Here is a 12,695-nt window from a genome sequence, read left to right as displayed (position 1 = left end):
CGAAGAGGCCTATAAAAGGCGGAGAGATATAAAATAAATCTATAACAAAATTAAGAAAGAGAGTCTATACTCTCTTAGACACCAACACTTCCGTCTAAGGGAAGGGTCGGCCATTTAAAGGTGAAAGAGAGTTCATACTCTCTTCGTCACCATAATAATTAAATTAATTCCAAAAGCTAGCTAAGCTAACATAGAAGTTTCCAGTACAGCGAATAGCTGCAAATTTTAGAGAAATACTTCACCAAACCGTGAACAATACTCCAAAATCATAAGAGTATCCAAGAACGTCTTGCCGGAAGCACGACAGAGAAAAAAGTGAGGTGGCGTCAACAACAAGTACTGTAGTACCTGGCCACAGGTGGCGCTTGTGAGTACACCCCCTTCTAGTATAGTGATAGCTGGCGTATCCCTCCCGTAGAATTCTGTCGGGCAACGGAGTTGACAGCTACATGATTATCGGGTAAGTTTAATATTGAAAAATTGAAAATCAGGTTAAAGGGACAGTGAAACAAATATACAAATAGCGCCAAACAATAGTAAAGATGTTTATAATAAGGTCACCTGTGGTGCTTATTAAATCATGAACAAGTATCAATTACAGTGAACCCTCGTTTATCGCGGTAGATAGGTTCCAGACACGGGCGCGATAGGTGAAAATCCGCGAAGTAGTGACAGCATATTTACCTATTTATTTAACATGTATATTCGGACTTTTAAAACCTTCCCTTGTACGTAGTACTGTTAACAAACCACCCTTTACACCCTGTAATGTACAGAACACTTAATGCATGTACTACAGCACCCTAAACTAAAACAGGCACAAATATTAAAGGCGATTTTATATCATGTGTTTCCTAAACACCTAAAAAGCACGATAAAAAATGGCAACCAATGTTTTGTTTACGTTCATCTCTGATCATAATGAAGAAACAAACTCATTTAGTGTACACATATATGTACGTATGGTTAGTTTTTGCATCGATTATATTGATTATACAGTACTGTATGTTGATTTTTTTATTACCAATGTTTTAGTTTACGTATTTTTCTTAGGACTTCCAAATGAAATCTTTTTCTTTATGACGCCGCCTGAAACGACGGCGTGTACGCTCAGTAAACAACCACGCTCAGAACAAACAAGGCATTTAACACGCATGATGATAGTGATAAATAATGATACAGTACATACAGTATTTACAGTACAAAGCATTTACAAAATATGTTACCTTACAAATATAAATTATACAGTACTTGTACGTAGCAAAGCAGGAAAACAATTTGAGAGAGAGAGAGAGAGAGAGAGAGAGAGAGAGAGAGAGAGAGAGAGAGAGAGAGAGAGAGAGAGAGAGAGAGAGATTGTTTTACGTACGTAAATGTAAATTTTAAACAAAAAAAATATGATAGGTTACAACATGTAGACTTTTAAAACCTTCCCTTTAACTTAATGCATACAGTACGTACAGTACTAAACTATAAAACAGGTTAAAGTAAAAAATAAAGATTGTTACTGTACTCACCACGAAAGAAGTTCCAGAAAAACTTGAATGACGATGGCGATGAATTTGCTGCACAGTAGAAATGATGATGATGAAGCTGATGATGTGTTCTACTGTGCAGTCAATGATAGTATTTTACGTCTCTTCAGACGGAGGTGTCTTTTCCTGGGACACCTCTTCAACTTCTTCAATTTCTTCCGAAGGCGTACTAGCAGGAGGAACTGGCTCTTTTTTGCGAGGCTGAAAAAACATTGTGATCGGAAGTTGTTGCCGCTGCTTCTTTTTTCGATCCAAGAGCATCCTGTAGGGAGTCGTGATGTCATCGACCTTGTTGCAGAATTGCATCGAGCGAACCATATCCTCGTCCCACTCTTGCAACATTTCTTTCGCCTCCTTCATATGGTTGCAGAACTTGGCGAGCCGTTCTAATGTTAAGCCCGTTTCTTCTACATTTTCTTGGGTCTCTTCCTGGGTACCCTCACTCTCTTCCTCACTTGCCGATTTCGTCAGGTCTTCGAGATCTGCGTCAGTTAGGGGCTGGGAATGGCAGTCCAACAACTCGTCGACGTCTTCAGTCGTCATGTCGCCAAACCCGTCACCCCCAATTATGGCAGCCAACTGCACAGATTTCCGTATTGCAGAGTGTTGGATTTCCGACGGAGTAAATCCCTTGTCGTCGTAAACAATATCGGGCCACAGCTTCTTCCAGCTCGCATTTACGGTTGCAGGTTTCATCTCTTGAAGTGCCTTTTGAATATTCTGCAGGCACGTGGCTATGGTGTACTGCCGCCAGTACGCCTTCAAGTTGAAGTCTTCATCCTCGTCATCTTGGGCAGCATCCACACACGCAACGAGGTCCGCCAAGGTATTCTTCGTGTAGAGGGCCTTGAACGCCCTGATAACCCCCTGGTCCATTGGTTGAATTAATGACGTGGTGTTGGGTGGCAGGAACTCAACCTGAACGCCCTCACGCGACAGGTCAGTTGCGTGTCCACCAGCGTTATCCATAAGGAGAAGGATCTTGAATGGCAAGCCCTTCTCTAAGAGATATTCATGGACTTGCGGGATGAAACACTGGTGGAACCAGTTGGAGGTCAGCATCTTCGTAATCCATGCCTTTTGATTATGCATCCAGTACACGGGAAGGAGATTCTTATTTTTGTTTTTCAAAGCGCGAGGATTTTTCGACTTATAAATAAGCCCCGGCTTTAACAAAAATCCAGCAGCATTGCCACACATCACGAGGGTAACGCGATCCTTGAATGCCTTAAAGCCAGAGGCTTTGGCTTCCTCTTTGAACAGGAAAGTTCGCGACGGCATTCTCTTCCAAAACAAGCCGGTTTCATCCATATTAAACACTTGTTCCGGCTTGTATCCACCTTCAGCGATAATGTTCTTGAAAGTCTGGTTCACGTAAGTTTCAGCAGCGGCAGTGTCAGCGGAAGCAGACTCCCCATGCAGGGAAATGCTTTTCAGGGCGAAGCGTTTCTGAAACTTTGCGAACCATCCTTTGCTGGCGGAAAAACGTTGTTTCTGACGCTGGGAATCAGTGGAGGTCCCTGGTTGAGGATCATCTACATCATCATCTTCTTCAGCATGGTCGCCATCGTCGTCATGAGGTTCCTTTGCCGCAAAATTCTCATACAAGCTCAAAGCCTTTGTTCGGATGGTGTTCGTATCCAACGCTATGTTCTTCTTCCGACAGTCGGCAATCCACACAGCTAAAGCACCTTCCATGCGTACGATCGTTTTATTACGCGTTGTAACGACTCGCTTCGCTGATCTGCTAAAGGTGATTGCAGCAGTCTTTCTAATGTTCGCCTCGTCCTTCCTGATGTAGCGAACGGTGGATTCGTTGATGCCAAAATGGCGGCCGGCGGCCGCGTAACTTCTACCATCTTTTAACATGTCGAGAAGCGTAACCTTCTCAGCTATCGTCATCATTCTTCGGTGGCGTTTAGGCTCACTACCAGCCTTACTAGAAGCAGAACGCTTGGGAGCCATTGTAACAGAAAGTTCAACAAAAAGTTCAACTTAAAACAGTCGCACACAGCACAGATTCAACTTCACAAACTTAAGAACGTCTACTCAGCAATACGCGGAAAGAGAAAGTGAACGATCAGTCCCGCGAGAACTTTGATGCTGCGGGTTGGAGATGCGGGCAAAACACCAATCACAGGCTAGATAACAAAACTTGAGTTTTGATTCGTCATCTATCAGCGCTTGAACCAATCACAACCCGTCTTATACAGTACTATGGTGCGTTGGTTACTCATAGAAGATGACCCGCGCACACTGAACGTACGTAGATTAAGTACAATACCGTAATAATAATAAATAATGATAATAATACTGTACAGTAATAATAATAATAATAATGATTAATAATAATAACAATAATAATTTTATTAACAACAACAACAATAATAATAATAATAACAATAATAATAAAAATTTACGTACGTACGCTATTTTACGCCTCTCTCTCTCTCTCTCTCTCTCTCTCTCTCTCTCTCTCTCTCTCTCTCTCTCTCTCTCTCTCTCTCTCGTACGCTTACAGTACTTATTCGAAATGTGATTTTTGCAACAAAGAATATTATTGGATGCAGTACTGTACTACGTACAAAAGATTCATGGAAAAGAAGCACATCCATTACAGTACACACCATTCTAATATGGTATGACTGCATCTGATTTGCGTTTCATGTTCGATTTAATTTTACTACGTACTGAATTATCGTATGATCACATTCTCTTTTCGTGTTTTATTTCTTTCTGTGCTGAATTATATATCATATGTAATGCAATGAACAATCAGTAAGAGCAGATATTACTATAATTACAGTATTAATGGAATTACAGGTAACAAAATATCGTATTTGGTTATCTTCAGATTTCGCGGTATTTTCGAATTTTCCGGAAAATCCGCGATATGTATATATATATGGGTTATGGGAAAACCCCGCGAAGTGGTGAATCCGCGATTGTCGAACCGCGAAGTAGCGAGGGTTCACTGTATCACATTTTAGACCACTGGTAAACATCTGGTATTCACTATCACTTATTGGTCGATTGGTATCTGGGACCAGAACTGAAGTGTAGCAAAGCTGTTTGAAAGTGTTTAGCATAGACCAGGATTCCTGAGGGAAGTTTTAAATGTAACAAAATATGGAAAAGTAGACTTAATGCTAAAGCTTAACTATTAATAAAAAAAGGAAACATACATTCTAATGTGTTAAAAGAAACAAACAGGAGTGAATAATAAAAAATGTTCTAAAACATTTCCGAAATGCTAACAGGAATGTGGTGAAAAGTTCATCAAATAGAACACAAAATCACTATAATTTACAAGATGTTATAAAATCAATGCACACTACATGTAAAAGAATAGTGTATGGAAAAGAGAAAGAAAAGATCAAATAGAGGAATTGACTACTATGGATAATAAAAAGTTTGGGGATGGCTGTAAAGTGTGAACCAAAGTGCAGACTTAATAGAATTGACATGGTTCCCTATAGGTACCTTGGGACCCATATGCTTATGCACTATTTACTGAGACAATCATTTTTACTATGCTAGAATGAGATTTCTGGATTTTTACACAATACAGCTATGAATCAATATAAATTCAACATGAAATATTCATATGAAAAGTGATACACTACTATAATCAACGGAAAGAGAATTTACCTTCATCGACTATATGCATTGCACGTTTTCTCTGCCTAGATCTTTCATTCTGAAACCATATTTTGATTACTTGAGGATCTAACTTCACAAGATGACCAATAATTTTGAACATTGCAGGATCAGGAAAATTGCAATGAGTGAAATGCATATACAATGTCCTCAACTGCACCTCATTAAAAACTGTCGTTCTTCTGCGGTGACGCTTCAAACTCTCCAGGTCCAGTGCCTCCTCCTCCTGTGTACCGGTACCTAGATCCAAGCAAAATTTGTGGTTCATATGAAGAAAAATAGTGCATTCTTAAATTAAAAATATGACACCAAGGCCATCTATTATCTGTCATTCTCATTATATGTCCTGCCAATGTCCATTTCTTTTTCTTACATGTTAGAATATCCTCTACTTCAGTTTGTTCTCGTACCGTTGAAGTCCAAGCTGGTAGACTGGATCCTATATATCTCTCCTCTCAATGAAGTAGTTGCTACTGAGCATCCACTTAATTCTTATATACAGTACTTTAAATCAATACAAAATAATACAAAACTAATACAATGACCTTACCTTGAGCTACCATTTTCAAAGATTTTTTTCTCTGCTCTTCTTGGTGCCGCAGAATTGCTTGAATTTGTTCTTTCATTGATTCTCTTGTACCACACTTGGAATCTTCGTCATCCTCAGACTTCAAGGACGACCTGATGCCTTGGTTTTCGAGGATATTTGTAATCTGATCCTGAAGAGTCGAAGGCTCAAGATCTGACAATTCTTCTACGGATTGCTTGGGCTCTTCTTTGATGTCGACAGTGGGTTTTGATGATTTGACCGGGAATATCGTTAGGCCCCCTAAAGTTAAAGAACCATTTCCATTATCCGTTTCTTTTGTAGGTTCCTGGTCTTCAGACTCCTTTTTAGCTTTCAACTGAGCTGCTTGTTGCAACTGTGCCAACAGCAACTGTTGCATCAACTGCTGCTGTTGAACGAGCACTGGATTCTCTACTTTTGCAATCGATCCTGGACTTCGAGAATTAGAATCAATAAGTGGCGGCAGCAAAGAAATGTCGCTTTCTTTCTTTGGATGCTTTTGCAATTTCTGTAACAAGAGGGGGAGCATAGCTGACGATACACAGGTGGATTCGGAACTTTTGGGATCGTTGTTTAAGGCTTTAATAAAATTGATCTTATCGTGACTTTGATTCAATTCCTTACGTTCGTCTTCAAGATGGGAAAGATCTACGCCAGATATGGATGTGCACTTTGATATCCTGTGAGTATCCAACAACACTTTGTGAGTGAAAGACATGGAGCAATTTGCACACCGAAGAGTTTCCTTCTTATGAGCTTCAGTATGGGCATCTAAAAACCTGAAAAATTTTTAAAAAATATAAATTTTATTATCAATAAGCAAAAAACAAGAACAACTTCAATCCTTGAGTCATATTTTGGATTAACTGTGCCAGTATTTGAGGAATAACCGACTATTAAGAATGGAAGAGAAGATCATTCAATAAAGGCTTGACCCAGGAAAACTTTATATGCTGTCACCTACAACTAAACAATTCACTGATGGTAAATGAATTAACTGTTCAGAATTACTCTGCACTTTATCAATGCCTTTCCAATTCCAGGTCAACTTCAACGAAAGTCTGTGAATTACATTGGCATGTTTCCTCCATGAAAACATTTCTACAATTATTTCTACTAATACCTCAATTTACCAATTGTAAGCTCATGAGAGATCTGCGTTGCTTATTTTTTTAACGTTATTTACTCAAGTCCAACGCGAAATATAGTGCTTTCCCCGCTGATAGTATATATATCAAAATGGTCTTTCTTGCCAACTTGACTACTTCAATTTCTTTAGCTTTTAATGAATTGCCAAAAGCTAAATGTACTGTATTACTGTAATGAAATGAAGAAAATTCTGTGAACCAAGAATATTTCAATAACTCTTACCCGATATTCACTATGCTATAAGCTTTGCAAGTCCAGCTTTGTTGACAAACTAAAATATTAGAGGATCAATAGCTGGTTTCTATGACAAACCCTCCAATATATATGACCCTCCAATATATATAATACCAATATTTATGACCATGAGAGGCCGCCATCTTGGATCTCTCATTATCCCTTAGTCAAGACAATCAATAGGTTGACATTTCACGTGTGGTGCTATGTTCGGTAGTTTTTTTTTTCTGTCTTTAATAAGGCTTTTTATGGTAGTCTGAAATAAGATTTTGTCAAATGCATGGGTCTTAGTTTGATAAGATGTTCATCAACTGTTGAGGCGGTGTGTGTATAGCTCACAACATATTTGACAAGTGTAGGGATCTCCCAGATCAAAATAATATTAGATTGTACTAAATATAGGATCAAATTACAGCAAGAAAAAAGGTGAAGAGTTAGCCATAATGCTTTCCATTCATCAAGTGGTATCCTACTTAGCAATTGTTTTTGGTCTATGTACAGCAATTATTTTTGGTCTATGTTCCTATTCACTATTCTAGTGTAAATAATTTCCCTCCTTCCGGCAAACGAAGAAGAAAAAGAAAAATTCAACTTTGTTCCGTAACTGACATACAAACCATGCTATTTAATAGGGGTTATTACTTTCGGCGTACCTGAAATGACGAGCCATTAGAATTTTAAAACGAGGGTTTACAACCCCACCGCTAGTTAGCGGGGGGGTAGGGAGGGTAGCTTGCTACCCCCCCCCCCCCTACACACACACACACACACCTGTGCTTGAGCTCACTTTGCTCTCTTATTCATTCTACGGCTTCCATTTTCCCTTCTCAAATTCCCTATATTTATGCTTCTCCAGACAACTTCCTGGCCCTTCACTTTTAGATTTTAAGTTTTTGCTTGTAGCATTGATAAAGCTTATTCCACAGCCAAAATAAAAATTTCAAATTTATCATATTCTTTGATAGAAAGTATTACACAAAGTACCGCCTCCTGCTGCTTCCTCCGATGCCTTAGATGACCGCGGAGGTAGCAGCAGTAGGGGATTCAGCATTATGAAGCTTCATCTGTGGTGGATAACGGGGGAGGGTGGGCTGTGGCACCCTAGCAGTACCAGCTGAACTCGGTTGAGTCCCTTGTTAGGCTGGGAGGAACATAGAAAGTAGAGGTCCCCTTTTTTGTTTTTGTTTCATATGTTGATGTCGGCTACCCCCCAAATTGGGGGAAGTGCCTTGGTATATGTATGTATGTACCACCTCCTGCCTTGTTGATTTATGTATCATTCTTAAAAGTTGATTGAAAAAAATTAATATGAACTGGAGGATTTTGGCATGATAAAATGATCATAGATAATATAACATCTAAAGAGGTTAAACTATCATAAGTAATAAAACCATTAAAGAATATACCGAGAAATGATAAGGGGAATTGCTTTATGTAAAGTTAAGGCATATGTTGAGAAGTATACGGCATGATCTGTCAATCAATTTAGGATACAACCACTTCCTAAATACTTGCCACTTGTATAAAAAAAAATCTTTGCAAGCTAAAATAACAAAAAGTTTTACACCCAGATATAAATTACTCACTTATCTCTAAGCTTGGAAATAAAAATGGCTGGTACAGAACATATTGAATACAAAAGGAGAATACTGTACTCACTTTTTAGAAATGAAAGTAGAAGGGCACACTGAACAATACCATCTGGTATCAGGATCACAGTTGTTCTTGGCAGGTTTACTTTCAGACGGTTCTTCCTCATTACCTGTGAAAGAATTAAAAGATCTTTAAAGGGGGCATTGGTGAAATTTTATTGTTGAGTATCTCGTATGATATGGCATGAATCAAAACTCCTTAACCCTTTTACCCCCAAAGGACGTACTGGTACGTTTCACAAAACACATCCCTTTACCCCCATGGACGTACCGGTACGTCCTTGCAAAAAACCGCTATTTACATTTTTTTTTTTTATAATTTTTTGAGAAATTTCAGGCATTTACCAAGAGAATGAGACCAACCTGACCTCTCTATGACAAAAATTAAGGTTGTTAGAGCAATTTGAAAAATATATACTGCAAAATGTGCTTGAATAAAAAATAACCCCTGGGGGTTAAGGGTTGGAAAGTTCCAAATAGGCTGGGGGTAAAAGGGTTAATCTTAGAAAGTGTTAATCAGAGCAGGTCATGTCAGTTCCAGATGCTATGTATGCGTTTTTCTCAATGGCTTGTTTTCTTTTTTAGTTGGCTGAATTATATTACTTATATATTTCCCTAAGACTGCAATGTACTTTGTAATTCATAAAAAAATCTAGGACTTGCATGATTGTATATTATAGTCAAAAGATTAAAATTTCATAAAAAATATAAAATCAAACAATTTTAGAGACGTAGAAACCCAAAACACCACGACTTTAGCCGATTCAGTAACTTACCCTTGTCTTTTGGCATCATGCGTTTCCTAATGCTCGCTCTCCTGTTCTGAAACCACATCTTGATGCTTCGATAGGGTGTTTTGATCCGCAAGGCAATGCAATGTTGGTCTATGGGCTCAGGGAAGTTGTTATGTTGAAAAGTTGTCTGAAAAGCATTACAATACATTTAAAATTATATATAACAAATTAAAAAAAACTAAAGGTAAAAACCTGACTACTTAAAATATTATTACCATTATTACTTGCTATGCTACAGACATACTGTGGTTGGAAAGGCAGGATGCTATATGCCTAAGAGCTCTAAAAGGAAAAGTAACCCATCAAGTGCTGAAAATTATTTAGTCTTGCTGAAAAGAATACTCTACTACAAAATAACAGTCATAGGAAGTTCAATATCAACATACCTCCAGAATTTCATACTGTTTTTCACTAAAAGCTGTTCGTTTTCTCTTGGACTGGACCTCTCCATTTTTACTGTTATCTGAAAGATTAAAGTCAAACCTCAGTTTCAGTTCCCCAAAGTACTACGCCTTAAAATAGTCAATAGCATAATGTTATAGTATCATCGGATGAATTGGGAAATTTTATAAGTTCTTTAACCCTTTTACCCCCAGGCTATTTGAAAATTTCCAACCCTTAGCCCCCAGGGGTTATTTTTTATTCAAGCAAGTTTTGCAGTATATATTTTTCAAATTGCTCTAACAGCCTTAATTCTCGTCATAGAGAGGTCAGGTTGGTCTCATTCTCTTGGAAAATGCCTGAATTTTCTCAAAAAAATTATCAAAAAAAAAAAAAAAATTATAAATAGCAGTTTTTTGCAGGGACGTACCGGTACGTCCATGGGGGTAAAGGAATGTGTTTTGAGAAACGTACCAGTACGTCCTTTGGGGGTAAAAGGGTTAAAATAGGTTTTTAAAATTGAAATTATAATTTTAATAAGTATCTAACAAACATCTTGCTATAAGCTTTGAAATAAATATTTTTTTATAACAAAATCCTAAATTTTAAAAGTAATTTATATCTTTCCTAACTAAACCTTCACCATTTAAAAGGGTTAAACTTTGGTGTGAGCTGTTGACGGCAAATGAAGAGTTATCGAAATAAAAATTAGCAGATCAATTATGAATTTGTATAACTAACCATCCCATACACGAATATTATTGATACAGAGCCCCCATCAATTATCTGAGAATAATTATAGAAAGCAACTGAAATTAGCTAATTATATTTTTTTACATCTGGCATCGCTAAATCTGCTCTCTTCTTCTTTCCCACCATCATCCCTACATTAAGGGGTCAGTCACTCACCTTCCTCAGTTAAATTAGGCTCAAATTTCGACGATGATCTACGCTTCCGTCCATTTGGTTCCCTTTTGACTACTGGAGTAACTGTTACCTGGGACTGATTTGATGAGCTGAGTTCAGACAGCATTTGCTGTTGCAGCTATAAAAAAAAAAGGGCAGCATTAGAATCATTTGGGATAAAGACCATTTTAAAAACTTTCAATTTTAGGTTTAAGACACAAAGAATGAAAGTACAGTACTGAATTATGCACTCTGACCACCAGAGTAAGACTGGGAAATATACAATTTATGTAGAAACTAAAATAGAATTGCAAAAAATAATCTAAAATAAATACTGTAGTTTTTTATTTACCTTGAGAGATAATGCATGGTATCGAATAGCTTTAACGACGAAATAAATATTAATGATAAAATTTCTTATTTCTATACTCACCTGAGATTCATATTTCTTTGTCCCCAGAAGCTCAGATGATTTGACTTACCAGAATTTAAAAATTTAACAATGTTCCATTTTCTTTCACTTTAATAATTCATGCCTTTAAATAGGAATTACTGTTACTGTATTACTATTAAGTCCAAAGGCTCCAACAGGGAATATAACCCAGTGAGGAAATGAAATAATGAAACATATAGAATAGCATTCCCAAGTACCTCAAACAAGAGAACTCTAAATCTAAGACAGTGGAAGACCATGGTACAGAGGCCATGACACTACCAGGACTGGAAAATAATGGTTTTATCTTGGTGTGTCCTTGTAGAAGAGCTGCTTACCATGACTAAAGTCTCCTATACCTTTACCTAGTGGAAAGTAGCCACAAGTAACAGTGTAGTAGTCAACCGCTGAAGTGTAGAAGAATTTTTCAATTATTTTTAGTGTAGTCTGGTGTATGAGGAAAGAGAAGAATGTCTAAAAAATAGGCCAGACTATTCGGTGTATATTTAGGCAAAGGAAAAATGAGCCATAACTAGAGGGGATCCAATGTAGTACTATCTGGCTATTCAAAGAACCCAATAACTCTCTAGTGGTAGTATCTCAATGGGTGAGTGGTGCCTTGACCAACCTACTTGCCTTCTAGCAGTAAGAAGCCCAGGGTTGGCACCAAAAATCCCCTTTGTTTTCGATTATTAAGCCTTTTTTTGTCTCCCAAGGAAGTTTTCTTTACCAGAAGAAACCCACACTCTATCTAAAGTGTAATTAGCAGCATGGGGAGTTGAAAAACACGAGCTGGGACTTGAATGGAGGAAATTTCCAGTAAAATAAGAGATCATCTTCTTGGGAAACAAAAATTAGAAAATTGTATTGTTAACCCTCTTAGATAGGAGGCCAATTCATAGTTCTTATGCAATGTGAGATGCTTGACGAAGAAGTATCCTTTCTGCAACAAAATCCCAAATTTTAAGTGATTTGTATTTTTCCAAATAGTACTTACCTCAAACTACTTTCTTAGGAGTATCTGGGATCTCCTCCCAACCGACCAGAATTTTGTGTAGTTTACCCTACTCCCGTTTTCTATGCGGGGTAACCTCTGGCGGAGTGATACACGCCATGAGGTGACCCGGGGTCAGAGAGCATGCTTGCTCAGGTTTGAAGCTCCAGTAAGTTTTTGACAGATAGGTTTCTACGAAGTCCTGTAAGGCACTCGGGGCAGGATGGGCGGGACATAACCCGAAAGTAGTTCGAGGTAACTACTGTTAGGAAAAATACAAATGACTTAAAATTTGTGATTTGTTCCAACATGGAGTACTTACCTCGAACTACTTTCTTAGGAGACTTACACCTTAGGAGGTGGGAGTGGCCTTCCGGACCTAGAGACCG

The 12,695-nt window shown here is 38.0% G+C and overlaps 1 protein-coding gene across 4 annotated transcripts in view; it reads right to left on the bottom strand.

Moving 5' to 3' along the window:
- LOC137658429 (uncharacterized) overlaps positions 1-12,695 on the bottom strand; it is a 93,613-nt gene that overhangs the window by 66,836 nt on the left and 14,082 nt on the right. For all 4 annotated transcript variants that reach the window (XM_068393139.1, XM_068393157.1, XM_068393165.1 and 1 more), the window contains exons 3-8: positions 10,883-11,018; positions 9,979-10,055; positions 9,575-9,719; positions 8,806-8,908; positions 5,746-6,542; positions 5,187-5,435 (exon numbers count right to left, since the gene is read on the bottom strand). In XM_068393139.1, coding sequence (XP_068249240.1) covers positions 5,187-5,435; positions 5,746-6,542; positions 8,806-8,908; positions 9,575-9,719; positions 9,979-10,055; positions 10,883-11,018 — 1,507 coding nt within the window. The remainder of the gene's footprint in view (positions 1-5,186; positions 5,436-5,745; positions 6,543-8,805; positions 8,909-9,574; positions 9,720-9,978; positions 10,056-10,882; positions 11,019-12,695) is intronic.

Source organism: Palaemon carinicauda, chromosome 1 (genome assembly GCF_036898095.1).
Source record: "Palaemon carinicauda isolate YSFRI2023 chromosome 1, ASM3689809v2, whole genome shotgun sequence".
Taxonomy (NCBI): domain Eukaryota; kingdom Metazoa; phylum Arthropoda; class Malacostraca; order Decapoda; family Palaemonidae; genus Palaemon; species Palaemon carinicauda.
The sequence above is the reverse complement of the archived record's forward strand: the minus strand, read 5'-3'. Positions and strand labels throughout refer to the sequence as shown.